We start from the raw sequence: 25234 nt of genomic DNA on the forward strand, positions 1-25234 counted from the left end.
AGCATGATCCCTAAGGGTACACTCCAAGAGATCTGCAGCACACACCTGCATGTTCTACATGGGCCCCTTCATTCATTCAGGAAGGTTTTTCAAACCCCCACTGTGTGCCAAGCACAATGCTAGGCTTTAGAGACAGAAGAAGCATGCCCCCTGCCACATGCATTTGATACTGTAAAAGACAAAGTCAATTGACAAGTTAATCCAGCCCCCCTCTCTTTGATATAGGGTCTCATGTAGCTCAGGCTGCTCTTGAACTTAGTATGTACCTGGGCATGACCTTGAACTTATGGTTCTCTTGCTTCTACTTCTGAGTGTTTTAGATTTACAGGCATGGTCCAGCACACCCAGTTATTTGGTGCTGAGAATCAGACTTCGCTGCAGGCAGGCTACGGTGCCTCTCTCTTCTGGGGCTCTGGTGAGAAGGTGGGGGAGCATCGACAGCTGTGTCTTAGGCGGAAGGATTTGCTAGAACTAGAGCTGCATTGCTGTCAGGTGTGGCTGCTGGGCCCTAACTGGCTGAAAATTGGATGCATCAGTGCAATGAGCTGCTTGCACAACCAAGTATCGGAGCTGCAGGCATTCGATGGCGAAGGCTCTAGTCTCACCTGGCAGCTTGAACAGCTGGGCCAGCAAGCAGTTCTGGGTATTAATGAAGATAGAAAGTCCAGGTCCAAGGATTGTGACAACCTACTGTGCCTTGCTGCTGTGTGGATTGATTGGAGCTTGTAGCTCTATTCATACTAGGAGACCGACCATGGCACTGGGGGTCCGCTGTGGCTGGGTGACTGGGGAGGGACTGCCTGGGCAGGCTAGAAAGAAGGCACGGAAAGCATCCCCACTGGCTGTGCTGGAGAAGCAACATGAGCAGTATGGCACTGGTCATATACCTGGAGAGACTTAGGGACAGACATGGGCCCTCGGAAACGCAAAGGTACGGGAAAGCTCAAAGGCACCAGTAAAGCTGCACCGCATGGGCAGAGGCAGGAAGGAGGGCAGGAATGGAGTAGGGACACTTAAAGGGAAGAACAGAGTGGCTATGTTGACTGAAGATAGCTTTCTGGGGTGCCTGACCATCCATGTACACTTGGTAGAGAAGGATGCGGGGCGGCTCGAAGAGGTCAGGAGGTCACTCTGCAATTAAGCTGAGGCCCATGTTGGTAGCTAGGCCTCTCAGAGGAACACAAGGATGCCAAGGTAGGAAGCATGTGACTCAAGTCACTGCTAGAGTCAGGGTACCCTCAGATTCAGACACCTGAGGTTGACACTCAGGGTCTTGAGCCCTGGTGCCCTGGCTACCCTGGGTTCAGATCAGCCCACCCTGCCCATGGCCACGTGGCTGACGGGATTTCCGCCATGTTTGGGGCATGAATTGACAAGTGCTCCATTGACGGGGCAGGGGAGGGGGTAGGCAGGGCACAAGACTCCCACTGTGCTATGTCCCCACCCTCCCCACCCCCCCAGGACAATGGCCAAGACTCAGCCAGCAGCCACAGCTGGTGGGAGGGAGGCATGAGAAGGGGGACAGGGAGGGTCCAGGGTGGAGGGACCACCTGGGTCCCTGCCTGCTCGCCTCCTGCACCTGGCTTGGATGTTCTCATTCCCTTGTGCCCAGATGAGTAATCTTAAAAGGAGGAGAAAAGGGGAGGCTATTTTCCCACAGCCTGGACCCTGGCCTGCCTGGGAAGAAACGGCATCTGCATCTGGCTCTTGTTTCCAGCAGGTAATAAAGGGCCTAATTAGTGTGGAGGCCCTGGGGCACAACTCTGGGACAATGTGGGACATGGAGAGGCCCTGTCTAATCCTGGCCTCTAGGTCCTACATGACCTGTCCAAGGTCTCCATGCCTGGCAAGGCTACCTCTAGTCCCTGGCTCATCATTTTGTTCATTCATTCATGCTGTAGCTAGTAATCTTGCCTGCTGTATGCTGGGATTCTTAGATTGCAAAGACACCCAGGAGCCATAGCCCAGTTCCTGCCCTGGAACTATAGGCAAGATAGCCACTCTCCGCCTCAGACTCTTCCCCTATGCAATAGAGGACGGTGGCCTCATAGGAGAGATGTTCTTTGGCACTCACACACCTTCTCCAGGGAGGTGCCAGCCTGGTAAGCAGTAGACAGCCTGCCGTGAAAGGAGAAGAGGGGTGAAAGGAAGAGTCATGGCTGCCACTTGGGCTGGGATTTTGGATAATAAAAACCTACCAAAGAATGAGAATTGGCTTTCTCTGGTAGATGCAGCAGCATATGCAAAGGCCCTGTGGGTGGTGTGTTTGTCCTTGACAGGAAGGAAGCAGGAGCTGGGCTTCAGAGAGTGGCACAGAGGAGGCTGGGAGGCAAGCAGAAGGCAGCCAGTGCCACGCTTTGGACAGCTGAGGGGCTCTGACTTTTATCATTTGCTGGGCGAATTTGTTGGAAGATTGGAGGAGGAGGAGGAGGAGGAGGAGGAGGAGGAGGAGGAGGAAAGAACTGATTGGTGACATTGGGGTACCACTTTCTGGATGTGGGGCCTTGGGTGGCCTGTGGCAGGTCAGTGGTCACTTTCCAGGTGGTCTTGAGGATGGGGGAGGGGGATGACACGTTTCCTGTCTTGAGTCTCCAGCCCTGCAGGCGCTCCTAATTTGGATCCAGTGTTCCTTGGTTCTCTTGGCAGTAGGGCAGCTCTCCTAGAGTGTACCTTGAGGATTGTGTCCTCTCCTGGGCCCCTGGAGGGCTCTATTCCAGCCTCGAGATCCCCAGGCTCCCACAAGCCTCTGGGACAATAGAGATATGTGAATTGCTGGCTAGGCTGGGACCCTTGCAGTGTCAGGGCAGTGTGAAGAGAAGACAAGGCTCTCGTAAGGAGAAGGAGATGGGGGGGTGGGTCCTGCATGCCTCAGGAAGCCTCAGCGTCTCCCCCTCCAGAGTCTGAGACCCACCTCACCCTGCCATCAGCCTCCTCCTCCCACCTCCGTCCTCCCGGACCCTGGCACGAGAGGGTCCCTCCTCCCCTAGCCACATCTGGTTCTTGTTAGGGTCTCCCAGGATGCCTGGGCCTGAGGCCCCCATCCCCCAGGGGAGGTGAACAGGAGGATTAGGGGCGATTAGGAGTGCTCCTGGCCAGGGAAGGAGGGGCCCAAGAGGAGGGGCTGGGATGGTTATAAACAGCAGTCCATGACCACATCAGCCCATCACTCACCCAAGGTGCCAAGTTCAGTCTCAAAAACCTGCAGCTTCAGCAGCTGGTGCAGAGTGGGGGTGGGGCTCCAGGCTCTCCCCTCTTCTTCAGAAACCCTTTAGCAATGCTGTGGGGCTGGGGGACCAGGCTGGGAGAAGACACAGAAACATTGGCTACACCTTTCTCCCCAGGGGTCAGATTGGCTCATTTTTCTGTGTGGCTTTGGGGTAAGGAGTGATCATCCTGAACAATGGGGACAGAGGTAGCAGCACCAAGTTCGTGGGACTGATTGAGTGTAAAACGCAATGTGTAAAGTGCTTAAATAGTGCCAGACCTGAGAGCATGAGCCTCCTGGCCAGGGAAGGAGGGGCCCAAGAGGAGGGGCTGGGATGGTTATAAACAGCAGTCCATGACCACATCAGCCCATCACTCACCCAAGGTGCCAAGTTGTCATTGTCATCAACATAGTATGAATTCAGGACTGGTAGGCACTTCCTAATGAGCTGCCATCACCAACAATGTTACTTTTCCCATTGTTAATGATGGGTTGGTAGGATTTAGTGACACACTGCCCATGAAGTTGGCAGAATGCCTCCTATATATAGTAAACTCAGTGATGGGTATGGCACACAATAGGCACCCAATTACTGGGAGCTGTGGCTACCAGAAATGAGTGAGGTGGAATTGGAACTTGGGCGGACAGACTGGCCATGTACAGCCTCACAGGGCACGGCTGGCACTGACCATGCATGGTGGGTGGGTGCCCTCTGTTCCCGGCTGGGGTGAGCCTGGGTGGGGGTCAGTAGGAGGCCCTGGCCTGTCGCAGGCAGCGTGTGACTCCTAGGAAGGCTTAGCCACTCATGCTCATTAATTCATTAATCACCTAAGCGGGGCTCAGCATTCTTCAGATGCCAACTGAGGCCAGGGAGGGGCCTGGGCTGGGGGTTCGGAGACCCCAGGGTGCTGGGCTTCCGGAGGTGAAGACAGCCCCTCCATTTGCAGAGCTCCCACCGTGTATAGTGCGTCTTATGATCCATAGCTTTACAGTTTTACAGCCATCACAGTTTCTCCAAGAAACAGCTGTTCATCTGCCATTTTCCTAAGGATACTAAGGCCCAAAGAGAGTATGGCCTCTTTGAGGTCACACAGCAGGCTGAGTTGGGTGGGGTTTGTCCTGACCAGCCTGAGCCCTGTTCCCAGGACTCCCCAGAGGAAGGACTCAAGGTGCTAACCCAAGACTTAAAGCTCCAGATCAGTGGTTCACAACCTTTCTAATACTGTGACCCTTTAATACAGTTCCTCGTGTTGTGGAGACCCCTCACCATGAAATTATTCCATTGCTACTTCATAACTGTTAATTTTGTTACTGTTATAATCATCATGTCATATCTGATATGCAGGATGTCTGATATGCAGTCCCTGTGAAAGGGTCATCCGACCCCCTCAGGAGTTGAGAATCACTGCTCTAGAGGGTCGTTCCTGCTTCAGGGGAGCTGGCCACTGGGTGGGGTGTCCTCTGTTATCAGGGTTGACGCATCTCTCACGTCAGCCCCCTTATCACTCCTCCCTTTGGCTGCCACACTCCTCGCCCCACAAGGTGACCCTGGGAGAGGAAAGGCCATCACCACCCCCTCTCTTTCCTTGCCATGCCCAGGAGCCCTGAATTGCATTTCTTTGTCCTTCCCCTTTATGGGGCTGAGGCCAGGGGAGGAGAGCGGGCAGGCAAACAGGTGGGAGGTAGAGGAGCAGAGCGCTGGCCACTTTCCCTTCCTGCGTGAGGTCAGGACTTACTGTGCCTCTCTCATCCTGTCTCCCCTGGAGAGTCGGGGCTGAGCTCCCCACTCCCAGCACAGGGGCAGGGGGCCTAGCCACCAGAGATGGGCCACACTGCCTCTACTGATGTTGCTCTCCAGCTCTCTCTGAAGCTGGGGCCAGGGGTGCAGTGGTTCCTTGAATTTCTGGGTCCCTGGCTGTGTGCTTTGCCCACCAGACCTCATACCTCCACGTGCTCAAGGCTGGGTCTCCTGGAAGGACAGGACAGGAAAAGTCATTCTGGGTCTGTGCTGCTGGGTTGGTAAGGTCTCGCTTGCTCCTCAGAGCATTCTGTAAGATGGAGGGGCAGATGAGAGGGATGCAGATGAGCCCGCCACATAGCCAGAGAAAAGATGTGGAAGGGCAAGAGTGTCTTCTCTGTCCCCAGCCCTATACATTAGGCCGCTGACCTCCTGGGAAGCAGGGTATCCTTGAGGGTTGTGGGCAGGCATTATTTTTAGAGGGGCATCAGGGTGGACATTAAAGACCATGCATAGAGGGGAGCTGGGTCTTGTGTTTCAGAGCCTAGCCTGAGGAGGGCTGGTGGGCTCTAGGCCTGGGATCTTCAGAGAGCTATCTCAAATCCAGCTGCCCCTGCTTTGCAGGCCATGACATCAGCGGTGCCCTGGAGCCTTCCAATATAGACACCAGTATCCTGGAGGAGTACATTGGCAAGGAGGACGCCTCTGATCTGTGAGTCACCTCAGCTGAGACCTCTGGGCAGTTCCCTGCGGGAGGGGATGGAACTTCCCCTCCTGCCTGGGGACCTGGGGGCTGAGCCTCCTCCCTTCCCCACAGCTGCTTCCCTGACATCTCTGCACCAGCCAGCACAGCCTCCTTCCCCCACGGGCCACCAGCCATCCCCGGCTCCAGCGGGCTCCACCATCTGAGCCCCCCTGGGAGTGGACCATCCCCCGGGCGTCATGGCCCCCTCCCACCCCCGACCTACGGCACCCCACTCAACTGCAACAACAACAACGGCATGGGCACTGCCCCCAAGCCCTTCCTGGGGGGCTCTGGGCCTCCCATCAAGGCAGAGCCCAAGGCTCCCTATGCCCCAGGGTGAGTGGGGGCAGGGAGTGGGTGGGGACAGGACACAGGGGCACAGTGACCACTGTCTGGTAGATGTTGGCCTATGGACTCACAGTGGGTAGGGCTTAGATGACAGGCTCCCTTATGGGTAGGTTCCAATAGGGGTGACACCAGGCTGATAGGAGACTTGTGTGCTTTTTTCTGAGGCCATGAACAGTCAGTCACCAGGGTTCTTAAGAACAGTGAGGACGGTAGTGTTAGAAAATCTCAAAGCAATGATGGGACAGAAGCAGAAAGACCTGGGACCCCAATCAACACCCACAGGAACCCGAGGACACTCCCATGCTCCATCTACCCAGGGAGCATTTAACTCTGACATTTTCTGTGTTCTGAGAGTTGAGGGTCTCAGGCATAGCCTCTTACCTCTTAGAGCTAAGGTAGTTACATCCCGAGGAGGGCTTCGCTCTACCAGCCTCCCCCATCTCTCTACAACTGACCACAGTGATATCCTGACCCATAGCCCAGCCAGCATCCAGACTCTGTGGTTCTCAACCTTCCTAAGGCTGTGACCCTTTAATACAGTTCCTCAGGTTGTGATGACCGCCGACCATAAAATCCTTTTCATTGCTACTTCATAACTGTGATTTTTCTTACTGTTATGAATTGTAATGCGAATGTCTGATACGTGACCCCTTTGAAAAGGTCATTTGACAACCCTCCTAGGGGGTCACGACCCACAGGTTGAGAACCACTGCTTGAGAGCATGTTCAAGGGGTGTTCCTCAGGCTTTCCAGAGATCTCAGTGAGGCAGGGCAGAAGTCTTGCCTTTAGGTAGAAGGCTACAAGGGGCATAGATGATGCAGTGTCTGGCACCAACCCAGTCCTCCCATTTGTCAGCTTTTGGGCTTGGTGACCTACAACCTCTGCCAGAGGCTGGGTTTCCTCACCTTTCACACGAGCCCCACATTCATGGTGGAAACCAAGTGGGGGAAAGCAGAGAGAAGTATTGGGTAGGTGTATTTGACATTGTCAGCAGGGACCCCTGAGGACCTGGCTTAGGGTGACTGTAGTGGAAGAAGCTGCCTGAGGGTGGAGGGGAGACAGCTAAGGGTTAGCAGACACAAGTGAGCTCCTTGACCTTCCCCTGAACCAGCTCTAGGTGGCCCCTGCAGAGCTTGTTCAGGGTCACATGGGCATCCTGGTGTAGGCTTTGTTCTAGGCAATAAACAACATGTGCCCCATAATGGGTGGCGAGGGAAGTATGAATGTATTACAGGCTGAGGGTGCTGCTCCGGGATGGGGTACCTTCTAGTGTGGGCAAGGCCCTGGAGCCCCTCTCCAGCACTATGAAAATAAAATAATACCCCACTATACAGGACATAACAAGTGAGACGATGAAAGAATGCAGGGTCATGTGAGCCGGGCCATTTGATGGCGGGGACTAGAGGGTGTTAAAGATGCTGGGGGAGCCAAAGAACACTGTTAAGAGGTACAGGGGGCAGGTGGGAGACGGACTGGGTCAGCACATGGACTGAGCCACAGTGAGGGATCTCAGGCCCTACTCTGTCTACTTTTCCATGTTGTTAGGAAACCTGTTTTGGGGGGGTCCACATTTTTATTTAAGGTTCTTGGTTTTGAACTCAGGAACTCTTCATGCACACTAGGCGAGTGTTCAACCGCTGGGCTACATCCTGCCCCTCACCCCACCCCTTTTCACTTTTTGAGGTGGGTTCTCACTAAGTTGTCCAAGCTAGCCTTAAACTCACTCTGTAGCCCTGGCAGGCCTTGAACTCGTGATTTCTCTGTCTTGAGCCTCCTGAGTAGCTTGGGGTACAAGTCTGCACCAGATTCCGGATCCTTATTCTTGAACTGATTTTAGAGATGTAATGAGGCCCAGAAAAGCTGAGGGTGGGGGTGGGATGGGGAAAAGTGGGCATGGCTTGTTCAGGGGTGCAGTAAGATTCTACAGACAGCAGGGATGTGTTCATAAGAACCTTGAAGCCTTTCTGGTGGCCCTTGGGCATGGTGCAGGGGAGTCTCTCCAGATGTGGGCATGAGAGATGACAAAAAAAAGTCAGAACCCTGGTCAGCCACAGTCTCTCTCTGAGTGAGTACATGTTCTGTACAGGACGTGTTGACCTCTGGGTTTGAGTTTGTTCTTTTGCCTGAACCACTGATAAAATAAAACTTGCAAGGAAAAAAAAAAAAAAACAAAAAACAAAAAAAGAAAAAACAAGCCTAGGCCCAGAAAAGCTGGCTCCCTGCCCAGTTCACACCCCGGTGGTTCACACCTGCCTCTGGCAAGGCAATTCCTGGTGACCCACTGAACCACCTCAGACCCAGCCCCCAGGTCCTAGGATTTCCAGGAAGCTGAAAGCTTTAGTGGGTGCGAAGGGAGGCAGAGGCCTGACCCCTCTTTCTGAGGAGGGGCATCCTCCACCAGAGACCTGGCCACTGACCCACAAATAATCATTATTAGGTCTGGATATCCAGGGCAAGATCTCAAAGTCCTTCACCCACACTAAAGTGCTGGATCCTCCCAGGGCTCTAGGATAGGTGGACAGAGATACCCTGGATACCCTGGGATATCTGTGAGGAGATCTCAATGGTGAAGATGGTAGGGGTAGGGGTGGGGTCTTTGCAACCCTGCCCACCAGAAGAGATAGCTGCCTGGCTTGAGGGTTGGGTCTGGGGGTTCAGCTGCTGGCCCAACAGTCTCCCTCCTCCGCCCCCTTCCCCCGCAGCACATTGCCAGACTCGCCCCCAGACTCAGGCTCTGAGGCCTACTCCCCTCAGCAGGTGAATGGTGAGTCCAGCGGGCAGTGCCACCCTCCCCCTCTGGGTTTGGGCAAATGGTTGGTGCAGCCTTATCAGGGAGAGAGGGAGGAGGGAGGGAGGGGGCCAGCGGCTGCCCAACGGGCCAGATTATCGCTGGTCAAATACTCCTCGGCGCTGCCTATTGTTCCCCCATGGGCGGGTGGGGAGCCTGGTCTTGCCTCAGAGCAAGTGTCCCTGCTGGTGATGCCACCGTCTGGCCCCCTGCGCCATCATGGATGCGCCCTTTGGCGGTAAGTGGACAGCTGAGGAAGGCTGCTGCCGGGCCCACCTTTACAGGGTGCTGAGGGGCACATTGGCCCCCATGTGGCCAAGAGTAGAATGATCATGGGCAGACTGAAGAGGGGTCAAGAGTTCTGTTTATCCTACCAAAACATCCCTGGAATGTTTCCTGAGGAACAAAGGGAGCTGCAGCCCCCTCAGGCTGGGGGACTGGCCCCTGGAACCCGAGCAGGGCTGCTGGAGGGAGGAGGCTGGGTGGGGGACTGGGCTAGGGTCCCCCAGAGACTCTTTCTTCAGGCTTCAAAGGAATGAGACTGGGGATCTCCTGAGGGGCTTGACCGGGGTAGCCTAGGGGAGAGAGCTGGCTAGGATAGGGAACCACCCTTGCACAGTCTGACTTCCCTGCTCAAACTCTTAATTGCTGGTTTTCCAGTCTCTCCACCCAGACTCTGGCATGGCTCAGGAGGGCAGGGAAGCAAGAGACCGTGCCTAGGGAGAACGGGCGAGGTGGGTCTCTGACTCCTGTGCCCCATCTCTTTCTCAGACCCCCATCTTCTGCGCACCATAACCCCGGAGACTCTGTGCCACGTGGGAGTCCCTTCCCGACTGGAGCACCCGCCCCCACCTCCAGCCCACTTGCCAGGCCCTCCACCACCCCCGCCACCCCCACCTCACTACCCTGTCATTCAGCGGGACCTCTACATGAAGGCTGAGCCCCCTGTACCCCCCTATGCTGCCATGGGGCCGGGTCTGGTGCCCCCCGAACTCCACCACACCCAGCAGACTCAGGTGCTACACCAGCTGCTGCAGCAGCACGGAGCTGAGTAAGGCTTGGGCAGAGCCTCCTTGGCAGAAAGGTGGGGTGGGAGTTAGGGCATTGAGAGTAGGGGAGACAGGTGACCTTAGAGAAAAACAGAGGCCCTACAGAAGTGATGCTGGGAGGGGCCTGATTGGTGACAGCTACCCCCTTCACAGATGGCTAAATTGAGGTTCTAAGGAAAAAAAAATAGTTTTCCCAGGTCATGGACTAGTAAAGGGCAGAGCCAAGACTTGAAACTGGAACTGAATCTTCAATCCAGACCCCAGTGCCTTTCTCCCTACTTACTGGAATCCTTAGGTTTTTGAAGGTGACAATTGCAGAATGCTGTATGTGACACAGATGTTCTGTGAAGGCACAGACCCCTGCCCTCCTGGATTCCATAGGGGTAGGGATAAGACTGTGGCAAAGAGTCTTTAGAACGGGAACACTGAGTGACAGGCTGAGTGACACTGAGTGACAGAGTACTAGGAAGGTACCTGAGGGCCTCCTGTGGGAAGTGTCTTCCTGCCGGGCATTGCCTGCTGAAATGGTGCTGAGGGGAAAGGGGTCGGCACTGCACAGGAGAAGGCTCAGGAAAGGAGAGCCAGCCCCAAGGTACTTACCTCTGCTCCCCAGGCTCCCTCCACACCCCTCCAAGAAAAGGAAGCACTCGGAATCACCCCCCAACACCCTCAATGCCCAAATGCTGAATGGAATGATCAAGCAGGAACCTGGGACTGTGACAGCCCTGCCCCCACACCCTGCCAGAGCTCCATCCCCACCATGGCCTCCCCAGGGCCCGCTCTCACCTGGCACCAGCTCCTTACCCCTCAGCATTGCCCGAGTCCAGACTCCACCTTGGCATCCACCAGGTGCACCCTCCCCAGGTAGGTGACTGACTGGCCTTTGGTGGTGAGTGGAAACCCTGGGCTTAGATCTGACCTGGTGTTCTGTCCCTTCAGGCCTCCTGCAGGACAGTGATAGCCTCAATGGCTCCTACCTGGACCCCAACTACCAATCTATCAAATGGCAGCCACATCAGCAGAACAAGTGGGCCACCCTGTATGATGCCAACTACAAAGAACTGTGAGTGATCTGTGCCACCTAGCCACCTTGTCTTGAGACAGCTTAGGGTACCATTGAGGTCCTAAGTCAGGGCCCGGGAGCACTCTGGGTATAAAAGAATCACATTTGACAGAAAAGCCAACAAGCTCAGGGAATCATTAGGCCCAGGGCTCAGGCTTAGGGCCTCTGGTCAGCCCAGATCTCTCTAAAGGTCTCTACCAGGGAGGGGCTGTAGGAGCCGGGTCAGGGAGAAGTGGGCAGAGGCATGTCTTCTGGCCCCTCCTCCAGGTTCTCCTCCGACTTTCCAGGAAGGTAGCCTGAAGCTTAGCATAAGCTGGGTCCTTACAGCAGCCCCCTCTCTGTGGAGGGAGGAGGAGTGGAGGGGACTAGGGGTGAGGCTGCCCAGAGCATTCCTGTTCCTTCCTCAACACCACAGGCCCCAGGCCAAGAACCCAGTGGGGACCACCCTCCTTCCTCCCCTAATAGGCCAGGTACGTCAGAGGGTGACACCCCTCAATGTACTTTGGACTTAGCCAAGCAAGAGGTAGATGACTGGGGCTCTATCGTCAGAACAGTAGCTGAGACAGGCTTCCTGGAGTGGGTGCCCTGAGCTGTGGAATTTCCATCCAGTAGCTAAGGGCATCCACTAAGGGCTGGGTAGGGTGGGATGCCCAGTTGTGATGGCCACTGAAGTGATCTAGATGACACTTATAGGATCTGGTCCCTATGCCTTGGAGAGAAATCCCTCTGTTAATACCTCCATGCTCTTTGGGCACCTTGCTATCTCCCTATCTAGGCCCCAAGGCCAGAGAGCTAGCAGCAGAGGTGCTCGGTGTGGCTGGCCCAGGTACTTTCGGGTATTTTCTTAGGTCACACAGATGGGCGAGCCCTGTAAGAGAAGAAAGAGACCAGGCCTCCCCTTGGACCTTGCTAGTGGGTGGGGAAGCACCCCTTTCCCTGTCTAGCTCTCTGTGGGTGTTACCCTCTAATCCATGGTAACTCAGGGCAGGATGAGTCAAGTCCGAAGTCAACAAAGTAAAGTAGTCTCTTTACTACCCCTGGAGGTGCCCTAAAGGCTCCCGACACTGTCTCCGAGACAGATGGCAAGCTTCAGTTGTTCCTGATGGGGAGGTCAGAAACCAGAAGTACTCCCCTCTCTCTGGGGCAGTTGTGGGAGTCAGAATGAGGGCACTGGGGGCCTTGAGCAGGGGGTGGGCCAGAGTGGGTCAGGGTGGGCCCAAGGCAGAGCTGGCTCCTGGTTCCACCGTTTCCATGGCAACCAGCTGTCAGGCACAATGAGACTCTGCAGATGCAGCCCCTCTCATCCCATCTCCCACAAGGGAGGGGGCTTCAGGCAATATGTGGGAAATGGGTAAGTGTGCTGAAGGTGGCCAAGGACTGAGTGCCCTCACTTCTGGTGGGCCTTTAGAGCCTTGACTTGTTTCCTTCATCCCAGCATGTGACAGTGAGTGGCCCAAGGCAAGAAAGGAAAAACTCATGCAGCTCCTCTTGGGGGTGTAGTCTCCACCTCTAGAATTGGCCTGACCCCTCGGTGGTTTGAGAATAAGTAACAGCATTGGAACATGGGCCTGTAGACAGAAGCAATGGCCCACATTTGGCTTGGGGACCACTGGTGAGGCTCCTCCCTTCCCCCTTCCCGCTCCTAGGCCTATGCTCACCTATCGCGTGGACGCTGACAAGGGCTTCAACTTTTCGGTGGGTGACGATGCTTTTGTGTGCCAGAAGAAGAACCACTTCCAGGTGACCGTGTACATTGGCATGCTGGGTGAGCCCAAGTATGTTAAGACTCCGGAAGGCCTCAAGCCGCTCGACTGCTTCTACCTGAAGCTGCATGGAGTGAAGGCAGGTTTGGGGTTCAGCTAGGAAGGGAGAACAGGAGGGGCCAGGAAGCTCCAAGATGCAAGTGATGAGGAAATACACCACAGCTGACCACCACCACTCCACCTAGATGCGGGGCTCCTCAGACCTCACCATCTCCCTTAAGCTTTGCTTTCTTCCCCACCCCAGACCCCAAGTCTTCATCTCCAAGCCAAGACCCATCTTCTGGCCCTCCAACTGATACCTCAGCTCTCAGAACCAAAACAAGCTCCCTGCCACTTGTCCTTCTTCCCTGCTTCATCTCATGGTCCTGGCTACTCAAGCCATATATGTAGGGACCCTCCTACCCTCAGCTTTTCATGCACTTGGCTTTGTTTGGAGGCTCTGGAGGCTCTGGAGTAGTCTTTACCTCCTCTCTTTGGCCTCTCCCTTGGCCTGAGTCACCCTCATTCCCATGTCTGAATATACAATCAGCTTCTACTTTGCCACCAATTCCCATGACACATGTGGTTTTAGTACACTCCTTTCCTAAGACTCTAGTGTCTTCCCACTGTCTCCTAAACTGTGCCCACAAGGGCGTTAGAAATCCACCCCCATGTGCTGTGTTCCACATTGGGACTTGTAGAGTCCCATCCCAGCATTCTATCCCGTTCCTCTTGGCAGACTCCATTCTGATGTCCCTCTGGGAAACCTGCCCTGAGGCCCTTTATGTTCCATAGCACAGCCACTGGAGCCCATGAGCTCCCTGGGGACAAGACAGGGTGTGTCTGATTCTGTCACAGAGTGCCTGGCATGTTGACGTGGCTCAGTCACTGTTTCTGAAGAGATGAGAGGCTGTGGGTATATGAGAGTGGCTAGGGTGCGCTATGTATGTGTGTGTGTGTGTGGGGGGGTGGCTGCAGGTGAGAAGGCTGTGCAGGTATGGGAATGGGTCATAAGGCTAACTGGAAGACACGTGGGCATGCATGGAAAAGTTAGCCAAATGACATGGTGATGTGTTGCCATCATGGAGGTGACCATACATTGCCATGCAGAAGTAGGGGAAGAAATGAACTGTCATGAACTGTGAGCTGACATGAAGGCTATGTGTGTGTGTGTCATTGAAATGTCTTGGGAGTGTGGAGTGTGGATGTGGAGGCCCCTGAGTTTTCGAGAAAGTGAGGTGGGGACAGAATTCTGCTGTAGACCAGGGTGAGGGGATGAAGGAGGAAAGGACCAGGTGGCAAACCTTGTCCTGAGGTGCCCTGGGCCTATTCCTCTCCAGCTAGAGGCCCTGAACCAGTCTATCAACATTGAACAGTCACAGTCAGACAGAAGCAAGAGGCCCTTCAACCCTGTCACGTGAGTATCCAGCCCTGCGGGCATGGTGCCTGGAAGGGCCCGTCTTAGAACTGGCTTGGGAGCCAGGGAGACAGGCAGGCACCCACAGTGTTCTGTACCTGTGGCTGCCCTGCAGTATGGCTCCTGGCAGCCCCCTTTTCTGCTGCCTGAGCATCTTGCCATCCTCTGCAGGGTCACTCTTCCCCCTGAGCAGGTCACAAAGGTGACCGTGGGGCGGCTCCATTTCAGTGAGACCACTGCCAACAACATGAGAAAGAAGGGCAAGCCCAACCCTGACCAGAGGTGAGTAAGCCAGCCTGCCCACAGGAGGCCCTCGCTTCTGAGGAGCGGGGTCAAAAACGGACCTCCGTGGAGCATGCCAAGCGCAGGGTCCACATAGGCCTGTTTCCAGGAAGAAGAACTTGTGGTTCAAAATATTTGGCAGATTTAGGGACTCAGACTCAGAAGACTGGCTTGTGAGTTCAGAAACATTTCTGGGGCTCCTACTGGTGGACCCAGAGAAGAATTTTGCCCCCTAGTGGAGGCTCATGTTTCTCCTCTGTGGGATACTGTGATAACTCCACCTCCTGGGGTGTGATGACAGATGGGGATATAAGCACCCATCTGTGTTACTGAGTGTTACTGAGTCCCCGGTGTATCCCAGGTATTTCATGCTGGTGGTGGCCCTCCAGGCACATGCACAGAACCAGAACTACACACTGGCAGCCCAGATCTCAGAGCGCATCATTGTGCGGGTGAGAGTCGTCTCCCCCCAGGGGCAATACCTCCTCCAAACTGGAAGAAATAGCATCAGGAAAATACTATGAAATGGGGTTGGGTTGATGTGTAGCTCTTGTTGGGCACTGACCGAGTGGCTTTGGGCTTTGTCACCCTATCTAGGCCTCATTGCCTTCTTTGCTGTAAAGCATGAAGGTGGCTCACACCTAGTAGCCTCCTGGGTCCCACAAGTGACTCAATGTTGTCACAACGAACAGGGACATGGTGGGATAAGGAGACTTGACTAGGAAGGGTATTCCTGGGGTTTTCCCTTTTCTCAGGGCCCCGAAGTTCCCCCTAACTCCAAGACTGATCTAGACCCAACTTGCCATAGGCCTCTAACCCAGGCCAGTTTGAGAGTGACAGTGACGTCCTGTGGCAACGGGCACAGCTGCCAGACACCGTCTTCCACCATGGCCGTGTGGGCATCAACACAGACCGGCCAGATGAGGCACTGGTTGTGCATGGCAATGTCAAGGTCATGGGATCTCTCATGCATCCTTCAGATTTGCGGGCCAAGGAGCATGTGCAGGAGGTAGGGATGAGGCCAAGGTGAGAGGCAGTGCTGTGGGTGATGAGTAGGACCAGTGGGAAGGATCAGGATGCTAGGGTAGGGGTGGGGAGGCTGACTCTGTACCTCAGTACCAGGGTCTCCCTTCTACACTGTAGCCCTCAGGCTGCCATCCAGATGTACCTGAGGTCTGTGCTGGACGGCAGCTGGAGGGAAGGAGGGCTCAGTGTTGGCTCTATCCCTTGGCAGGTGGACACTACTGAGCAATTGAAAAGGATCTCTCGCATGAGGCTAGTGCACTACAGATACAAGCCCGAGTTCGCTGCCAGTGCAGGCATTGAGACCACTGCACCAGAGACAGGTAGAGATGTACCTGTGTCCCCCAAGCTCTGGCCAGTTTGTCCTGTCTCTTGGAACCTGTTCCCAGAAACCCCTGCATTGACCTTTGGAGTTCCACAGTCTGAAATATCAACCCCTCTGCTACCGGAGTGTTATGCCTCCCAGGTCTTTGGATCCCTACCCTTGGGCTCATCATCTAAGAGTCACCTGGCCTGAAATCTTTGTCACACAGCATTCAGAGATTTTGTGTCCTCTCAGAGCCTCACCTCCTTCTCCTAAGATACTGCTAGGATCCTGCCTACCCCACAAATCTTACATCTCGAGCCTGAGAGCTTCTAGAATGTGAACAGTTGTCTGAGGGAGCCCCTGCACCCAGGGTTCCTCAAAATTCAACTCTCAGGTACCTCCCCAGAAAGCTATGAGCAGCTATGGGACAGGACCCCCTGCCACACACTCTTTGCTTGTCCTCAGGTGTCATCGCACAGGAAGTGAAGGAGATCTTGCCTGAGGCTGTGAAGGACACAGGAGATGTAGTCTTTGCCAACGGGAAAACCATAGAGAACTTCCTGGTAGTGAACAAGGTCAGTTATGAGGAAGGTCAGAACTAGAGGAAGCTGTGGGACAGAGGGGCTGGCCAGTGGGTGGCACTGGTCTGCAGAGGGAGGAAAGAAGGGCTTTCCTGCTGGTACCTCCAGAGTCCCTTCCCACCACACAGAAAGGGGGCCAGTGTTCAAAATGGAGGGGCAAGTTAACCGCTGTAGACTGTCTGGTACAGGGCAAGATGACTCCCACTGAGAGTACACTCCCCGACCCCCATCAATTAAAAGAGGGTAACACAGTGTGTCACCTAGTTGTCTCAAGGCTTAAAGGTGTGGTTTATTATGAAGGTAACATTTGTACCTTCATGTGGTGTCATGAACCTTGTGTACAGAGACGGACACATGACACATTTTACTTACCTGAGGGAGTAGGTCCGAGGGCTGGAGCTCTGATTTGAGAGAGGCAAGGTTGTTTAGGTAGACATTTAGTCTAGGCAGGGGGCAGCAGACATGCTGTGTGAACCAGGGTGTGGCTGGAGCAGAGTCTACCTCCAGGCAGGGATATTTCCAGGGCCTCTGTTGACTGTGGAGAGTGGGGATTCTGCTCCTGCCCCCATCTAGCCCACAACTTGGGAGCTTCTTGGGCTGATGGTGCCCTCAAGGCTGTTGTTGCCCTGGGGCAGGAGCGAATCTTCATGGAGAATGTCGGGGCTGTGAAGGAGTTATGCAAACTGACAGACAACCTGGAGACGCGCATCGATGAGCTGGAGCGCTGGAGCCACAAGCTGGCCAAACTGCGGCGCCTTGACAGCCTCAAGTCAACCGGCAGCTCTGGCGCTTTCAGGTGGGGGTGCTGGGTGGGGTTGGGGGCCAGGAGAGACCTCTTCTGGAAAGCATCCTGACTTGTCCTCTTACTGCAGTCATGCAGGGAGCCAGTTTAGTCGGGCAGGCAGTGTCCCCCACAAGAAGAGGCCCCCTAAGGTGGCCAGTAAGGTGAGGCTGTGCAGGGTTGGGGAGCTCATAGGGCCAGGGCCTCATCACCATGCCCCCTCCCTTCCAGCTTGCACCACTCCAAACTCCTTGACTCCAGCGCTAACCCCTCCCGTCTCCACTCTTGACCTTGTAGCCCTTCCAGCCCTTTCTTGCTTCCTTTCCCTTTGACCATGAAGAATGGGGATGGGGAGATTGGGCAAGGAAATGGGGTTCCTAAGCCCACCATCTTCTGCTGTCTTCTTTCCTCTTGGTCCCCAGTCATCACCAGTGGTCCCAGACCAGGCCTGCATCAGCCAGCGTTTCCTTCAGGGAACTATCATCGCTTTGGTGGTGGTCATGGCCTTCAGGTGACTTGTCTCTTAGGTTCTGGGGAGGCTGGCTTAGAGAGCAGAGCTACCCAGTGGGTTGGATGTGCCTGAGTCCAGGCCCTGGAGTTAGGGAGGACCATGGACTGGGGATAGAGCAACTGGGGTCAGGGAAGGTGGGCTGCCTAGTCTGTCTCCTCCGGGGTCTAGGAAGGCCTGTTTGCAGACATCACCTGGGAAGACTAGAGTCTTCCATAGAGAGACAGTTTTGGGTGGTGGCTTGCATTCAGACAGTGACCCTTTTCTGTGGCTCCCAGCGTGGTGTCCATGTCCACACTGTATGTGCTGAGTCTGCGCTCTGAAGAGGATCTGGAGGATGCTGATGGGTATGTCCCATGCTGCTAAGCCCTCAGGCCAGACAGGACTAATAATGGAGGGTGGCCTGGGTCAGAGGCATCTCTCTCTAATGGGGTTCAACCTTAGGCTTATAGCCCGCCAGAGCCTATTGGGGAGGGAGGGAGGTCTCCTATATAGTGGGTGCTTTCTACAGGCCCTCCCTGGCCTGCTCAGTACTCCTTCAAGTAGGCCGTCGGGAAGACACTTGTGGGAAAAGGGGTGCCGGGAAGGAGGGTCAGAGCAGGACATTGGGCTCTATCTGTCACTGTCATGTCCCAGCTCCTGGGGCTACCTCTGACTGTATCTTTTCTCTCTCCTCCCCTGTCCATCTCCCTCCTGGTCTCTCTATTGTCTCTTAGCTCTTTTGCCGTGTCCACTTCCTGTCTTCTGGCCTTCCTCCGGCCCCAGCATCCTGGGGGGAGTGAGGCCATGTGCCCATGGTATGTGTCTGACCAAGCACCCCTCCCTCCTCTGGCTCCTGCTACCCTTCTTCCTGCTTCTGCTCCACATTCCCTCTCCACCACCTCCTGCCCACCCCTGCTTCTCTGAGACTCCCAGCCCCCACCCTGGGCTCCTCCAATGCCTCTGAGCTGAGCCCACCCTTCCTTAGCAGGTCCAGCCAGAGCTTTGGGACCACGCAGCTCCGAGAGTCCTCTATGACCACCGGAATGCCAGGCACACAGCCCTCTTTGCTGCTGGGTGTGTGTCTGGAGGGATGAGGTGGGGCAGGTGGCTGGGTGTGGGGCTCCAGTGTCCTCCTCCAGCTCATATAGCTTCTGGCTTCCTCAGTTACCAATTCAGCCTCAGGTCCAGCTCTCCGTACCTTGGACCTATGCTCCAGCCAGCCCTGCCCCGTCGTCTGCTGCTCCACGCCCACCTCTGTTACAGATCCTCACCTTGGCCCCACTGCTATCCCTGCCCCAAGCCCCAGGCCCAGCCCCAGGCCCAGCCCCGACCACTCAGGTATGGATATTTTAGGGTTGGCAGGGGTGTTTGGTATTATCGGCATCCAGAGAAAGGCCCCAGAGAGAAGACAGGAGGGATTCCTGGATTGGAGATTGGGGGGATCACCCCCAAAGGAACCAGAAAACACAAAAGGGTTCACAGAAGTCCAGGTCAGGAGGCCAACTGCTCCCCTTTTCTCAATGTATCCTTGCTTTTGTCTATAGGTCCCAGCCAGATGGCCCCACTGCCAGTAACCAACATCAGAGCCAAATCCTGGGGCATTTCAGCTAATGGCATCGGCTATCCCAAGCACTCCAAGAGCCTGGAACCTCTAGCCAGTCCTGTGGTCCCCTTTCCTGGGGGGCAGAGCAAGACCAAGAACAGCCCCAGCCTCAGTCTCCACAGTCGTGCCCGCAGAGGAGCCCCTCAACCCAACCCAAGTCCTGCTCAACTCACTCAGACCCAGGGCCGGCTAGGTACTTGCCCCTCTCAACACCTCATAGCGGCCCAGCCATAAGGCTGCCTGGGCACAGGATTGTCAGTGGGCAGACACTGGTAATCAGGCCACAAGCCTCTTGTAGGTGATGCCATTTAGTCCTCACAACATGGATGGGAAGATATCTCAGTAGATAGATAGTGCTGCTTTGGAAGCATGAAGACCAGAGTTTGATCCCTAGAAGGAATCAGGTGTGGTGGCACACACGTAATCCCAGTGATAGCAAGATGGAGGCAGGGACAGGCTGATCCCTGCACCTCACTGGACAGCTAGCCTCACCTATTTGATGAAGTTCCAGCTAATGAGACCTTGTCTCAGACAAAAGGAAGAAGGCACTGTTGCCATGATTCAGATCTGCCATGAACCAGAGGCCTAGATAAAGGATCATATATACAGCAGTGAGACTAAAATTCTCTCTTCACTTTGCCAAATTCCAGATCTTGTTTACTTTGTCTCTCTGTGCCAGGGTGGAAAGGGTGAGGTACTAGGACCTTAACCTTAGATCTTTCGTTTTAACTAAGATAGAACTCTTTTAGCACCAAAGTGTTCTTTCAGGCTGACTTGTGCGTGCCTTAACCAGAGACTCCACACTGAGATGTAGGCTTCCTCACTTTGGCTTTGTGGCTGTGCAGACAGACAGATGTTCAGAGTGGTGGGGCAACCCCGAGGGTGGGGAGCTCACCTCAGCTCCGTGGGTGCTTGAGACATGCATGGCTCTGCCTGTGTGCAGACGTGAAGACACCTCAAAGTGATGGGTTCCCAGGAGTAGGGAGGGAACTTAGTCTAGGACAACCAAGGAGGGAAGCCACCAGAGAAGACTTCCTTAGAGGAGGTGACATTGAGCCATCTTTGAAAGACATCTGGGGTTTGCCTGAGAAGAAAGCCATCTTGTCTGAACCAGGTGGCTTCACAGGGTATCGTGGGTGCTGCTGGAGACTCTTGAGTTTATACCTTAAAGAACTGAAAATGTACCAGGTCAAGCAAATGTTCAGAGGCCAGTGACCATAGCTTCCCACTTCCGGGATAAAGGACTAGGCAGCAGCAAGCCCGAGATATCAAAATGAACATACACCCTCAACTCCCCACGGCACATTACACCTCAGTAATGGGTTTGTTCAATGAGAGCCACATGCTGGAGGCAGCCCAGCTCCAGTTGTGTGTACAGCTCTTCTGCCCTCCCATGGCTGGTGTCTGGATGCCAGGATGAGCACTGCTGAGCCCAGCCAGGGCTGGGAAGAAATGTGTGTGGTCAGGAACAGAAGCCCGCGAAGGGGTTCCTGTACATCGCTGGTCTGGGAAAGACCTCTACCTGCTTCTGGGTGTCTTGGTTCTGTGGAGACAGACCTGAGGCTCATGGGAACTAGCTGGGAAAAGGGTGTGGTGGTGTGATCCTGTTGTGAGGGTCTGGAAAGAATTCTTGCTCTCACTGAGGTGTGAGTGGAAGTCCCAGGGTGCTGTCATTTGTATTCCACCTTGTCCCCTTCCTCACTGCCCAACAGCCTCTCTTCTTACAGACCCAGTGCCATCCCTGAGCTCCATCCAGCTGCTGGAGAATTCCATGCCTATTACTTCCCAGTATTGTGTGCCAGAGGATGCCTGCAGGTAGGCTGGGCTCCCTCCTGTAGCTCCAAAGAGAGCCCCTTAGGTGCCATGAGTCCAAGCAGCTTGGATGCTCAGATCTTGGCCCTTCAGGGAGGAAATTTTCCCACAAGTTCGGGCAGCCCCTTTCCAGGTTCCCAAGGGGCTTTGGTACAGAAGGCTGAGGAGGAGAAGGGAGACTGGCAGAGTGGCCTTGCTGAGGTACCATCTTTGCCCCTCTAGGCACGGAAACTTCACCTACCACATCCCTGTCAGCAGCAGCACCCCACTGCACCTCAGCCTGACCCTACAGATGAAGTGAGTGCTGGTGTGGGGGAGGGAGGGGCCATGAGGAAGCCTCCAGGGCTTCAGAAATGTAATGTCTAAGTGGAGTGTTCCCTGTATTTTTTACACGGAGGGCCCAGGCTGCCTGGGGAAGGGCTGCAGAGAGACACTGCTGCTTGGGGTTAAGTTGCTATAAGACCCTGCCTCACTGCGACTACACGGGATGGTGGGAGGGGTTTCCTCCATTCCAAGCCCTGGACTGTTCTATGTGGTTCTCAGGTTTTGTGAAGTCTTGGGTAGAATTGGGCTGTATGGGAGACAGGGGAGCTACAGCTACTAAGATGGGAACCCCATTCCATTAACCTACCTATCCCCCAGTTCCTCCGCCCCTGTATCCGTGGTATTGTGCAGCCTGACGTCAAAGGAGGAGCCCTGTGAAGAGGGGGCCTTTTTGCAGAGCCTTCACCCCCATCAGGATACTCAGGTAGGGGCAGGTGGGAAGCTGTGGGCTGATTAGGTCACAGACCTTCCTCTTTGCTGGATAGTGATCACCAAATGATGGAAAGCAGAGGACAAGGGTGCCTGTCAGAACACATCCCGCTGGGCTCCTGTGCCTGGGGGAGGGGGCCATGCATGTCAGTCTTCATCCATTCTCTGTTGGGCATCTCCATCTCCTGTGACAGTGGCCAGGGGAGAAGAGTTCATAGGGACTGATCTGGGATGAGCACATAGTGCCCATCGCAGGCAGAGCTGAGCTCCCCACCCCCACACCCCGGGAGGCAAGTGTGGAGTTCACAACCCAGCAGGGCAGTGATTAACAGATGATGTTAGTAGAGCCCTGGGTGCAAGGTGGAAGGCTGCTCTGAGGTCCTATTGCAGCCCCACTCATGGTGATTTTTGCTCACTTGTGTTTTTTCAACAAGCATTTGTTAAGGCCACTCTTGTCTCTTTCCCTGTGCTCCCAAGAACCTGTTTTCCAGGGAGGGAGAGAAGACATGCATAAGATACCTTGAGCCAAGAAGGGAGTAGATGAGGGTCCTAAGGGAGATTCATGGCCTTACAGAGAGGGAGGGACACTTAAGAATAGAGGGACAGCCAATGAGTCACTTTTAGCAGTGGGGCTACGGTCTAAACCCATACAACAAAGGCCAAGTCAAAACTCAGGTAAGACAGGTAAGCTGTTCATGGCTGGCCCCCCGAGCAGACCTGGGGTTGAACCTAGCTCTGCCGTATGTGCATCTTGAAGGAGGCAAGTGACTGTTTCCTGTCTGTGGGATGCAGATGGTTGCTGCAGGGTTACATTCATTGCACTGCAGTTATGGGCAGGGTTAATGAGATACTCACACAAGCCTAGAGCACAAGGAGCTACTAGACACAGGGAGGTCAGGGCTAGGGAAGGCAGTAGTCTGCAGAGGGCGGCTGCCTCTGCTCTCTAAGTGGAATGTGCTCATCCTGGGCTGTGATGGCCATGGTGTGAGGAATGCTGGTTAGGACTAAGGCTGCCCTGACCTTTCTCTCTCCTCTCTCTAGGGCACCTCTCATCGGTGGCCAGTAACCATCCTGTCCTTCCGTGAATTCACATACCACTTCCGGGTGGCATTGCTGGTGAGCACATAGGCCCACCTGCCCACAGAGGCAGAGGGTGCTTCTATGCAGTGTGGGGCTTGGGAGAATAAGGGCCTTTGCAAAGCTTGGTAGGGCTTGGGACAACCACCTCACCCATCCTCACATCCCTTCTACATAGGGTCAGGCCAACTGCAGCTCAGAGGCCGTCATCCAGCCAGCCTCAGAATACTACTTCCATTTCTACCGCCTGTGTGACTGAGCTGCCTCCTGAGGCAGCGCCACAGCCGGGATTAGGTCCCTGGGTCCTCAACACTGGATGCAAATGTGTTACACTGGAGCCTGCTGCAGGCCAGCTCTCTGCTCTTCACTGCCTCCCCTTGACTGGGGAGACTGGAAATCTTCACACTGGAGCTGCTGGGCAAGCTGGCCACCCTCACACAGCATAGAGGGAGCTAGAGTGACCAGCATCCTGAGCCTTTCTTCTGGCCACCTCCTTGGGGCAGCAAAGGACCAATGCGTGGCTGTCTAGATATGGTTGCTGGAGGGCTGGGCGCAAAGGTCCTGTAGGCAAGGGGAAGCTATGTCCCTGACTTGTCCACTCCCAACTCTCCATGCCTTCCCTTCTGAGGTGTGGTGGAGAAAAGGCCCATGGGGGTTGGACCCAGACCTGTAATACCTAGCTGGACACATGAGTCCATGGAGAGCTAGTAACTCTCACCCTTTATGCTGTTCCCAGGAGGGACAGCTTGGTAGTAGACTTTCTGGGGTTTGACTGTTACACTAGACCTGGATTTCTAAGCTTTAATGTGGTTGGTTCAGGGGAGTTCTCCTTGGTAGCGCTTAGCTCCTAAGAATTCCCAAGGCAGTCAGGGCCAGCCCTGGATGGCTGGAGAAGCTGACCCTGTGTCTTAAGTCTACTGGTGCCTGATGGAACCACCCTCACAGGCCTGAACCAGTGGGGGCGATAGGCCAGGTAAGCCTTGGACCCCGAGTTTCGAGTATCCTGGGAGTTTCCCAAGCTCATGATGGAGTTGGTGCCATGATCATTCTCTGAGCAGAGGAGCAGGAATCCCTGCAAGCAGGAGGCCGGTTTCCGCTGGAAGGTGGATGCAGATAACTTTTATTAATGATGTAATTACTAAATGCACTTAAACCAGGGCAGCAAGGATAGGAAGGAGCAGGAAAGCTGAGTGGGCCTCACTTGGAGGGACACTAGTAGACAGGAAGATCCTGGTCCCCCCCAGATCAAAGTTCCTCTCTCCAGGCTTGGCTCCATTCTTGGTGGGCCCCATCTCTGCCTCTTCCACCCCCAGGAAAAAAGTCGTGGGTTTGAATTAGATTTTACCCAAGTGACAGCTTCAGTATTCTTAGCAGCACCTGCAGCATTCTGAGGTCACATGCAGGCTCCTGGAAGGAGTGCTGCAGTCATTAGTCACATGTCATGAGTTCGGCAGTGGGAACGGGGCTGCTCATACCTTGTGGTATTCTGACCCTTTGGACAGCAGGCCTTGCCTTTTCCAACTCCCATTCTCAGCTCTAAATGGGAGGCCTTTGTAGAGGGGAGCTGAGTCCCAGGAGCTGCCAACTGTGGGTTCTGCCATGGATCTCAAAGCACTTATCCTTCATTCTGCCATAGGAATCATGGCCCCCACATGAGGCCATGCCTGCCTTAAACCACTCTGTTCTGCCCTCCTACAGTGCCTTACTTTGACTGCGCAGCCCCACTGCTTTTAGTAGCACGCTGGAGCTCCCTCACCAGAGGGGGAGTGTTCTTAGACGGTGGCCCCTCAGTCCTTAACTGGAAAGTGACCCTCCACTACCCCCTGGAGTCCATCTGGACACAGCAAGTCTAGGTCCATTGGCAGCTGCCTGTTTGCATGCCTGGGGAGGGGTCCTCAGCATGAGTTGGGGCCAAATTTGGACTCCAAGCTGCTTGAGGGGGTCAACCTTGGACCAAAGTTGCCTTAAGCCTCAAGTATAAAAGGGCTTAGGGGAAGGTAAAAGGGCCACAGGTTGGAAGCTGACAGCTGGCTGGCCCTCCTTTCCTCTCTCCCTTCTGGTGTGTTCCTATAGCCACTGGGCTAATCTCCCCCTTGCTTTAAGCTGTACATAGGCTCCCCAGCACAGACCCCTGCCCAAGATGTACCCCTTAGCGGTCGTGTTCATAGAGCGTCTCCCTTCCCATTAACTGCCCATCTTCTCCCTGAGCTCTGACTCCTATTTATCATGTACTCACTCTGACTCTGAGGAAGGCAGAGGGAAGCTACTGGGCCTACTTGCTTCCTCTCCCCGAACTGTCCTTTTCTTCTGAAGTAAATATACATATATAAATAAATGTATAAATACTGCTTTGTATCTGAACTTGCCTCCTGGTGTCTTCTTGAGATTCTTCTGGTGGGAGGGAAGCCACCTCAGGCCAAGCTGGCTAGA

General features: G+C 54.7%; 1 protein-coding gene across 1 annotated transcript; it reads left to right on the plus strand.

The window, feature by feature from the left end:
- Positions 1–754: 754 nt before the first annotated feature.
- On the plus strand, positions 755–25155 carry Myrf (myelin regulatory factor). The gene is made up of 26 exons (XM_035441586.1): positions 755–878; positions 5568–5655; positions 5761–6024; positions 8739–8800; positions 9596–9875; positions 10487–10737; positions 10813–10936; positions 12583–12778; positions 14019–14095; positions 14267–14377; positions 14739–14829; positions 15186–15386; positions 15612–15723; positions 16173–16282; positions 16924–17084; positions 17161–17233; positions 17492–17580; positions 17856–17924; positions 18545–18633; positions 18724–18897; positions 19104–19355; positions 20890–20977; positions 21197–21271; positions 21617–21722; positions 22769–22843; positions 22983–25155. The coding sequence occupies exons 1-26, from the start codon at positions 755–757 to the stop codon at positions 23061–23063; spliced, it is 3423 nt and encodes a 1140-aa protein (XP_035297477.1). The 3' UTR covers positions 23064–25155.
- The last annotated feature ends 79 nt before the right edge of the window (positions 25156–25234 follow it).

The sequence above is a fragment of the Cricetulus griseus genome, chromosome 3 (genome assembly GCF_003668045.3).
Source record: "Cricetulus griseus strain 17A/GY chromosome 3, alternate assembly CriGri-PICRH-1.0, whole genome shotgun sequence".
Taxonomy (NCBI): domain Eukaryota; kingdom Metazoa; phylum Chordata; class Mammalia; order Rodentia; family Cricetidae; genus Cricetulus; species Cricetulus griseus.

What these genes read in the sequence shown, in the direction of transcription:
- Myrf (XM_035441586.1), top strand. Translation starts at nt 755, where the DNA reads ATGGCACTGGGGGTCCGCTGTGGCTGGGTGACTGGGGAGGGACTGCCT. An exon ending in CCCCTAAGGTGGCCAGTAAG is followed by an intron (nt 17,234 to 17,491) that starts GTGAGGCTGTGC and finishes CTTGGTCCCCAG; the next exon opens with TCATCACCAGTGGTCCCAGA. An exon ending in ACTTCCGGGTGGCATTGCTG is followed by an intron (nt 22,844 to 22,982) that starts GTGAGCACATAG and finishes CCTTCTACATAG; the next exon opens with GGTCAGGCCAACTGCAGCTC.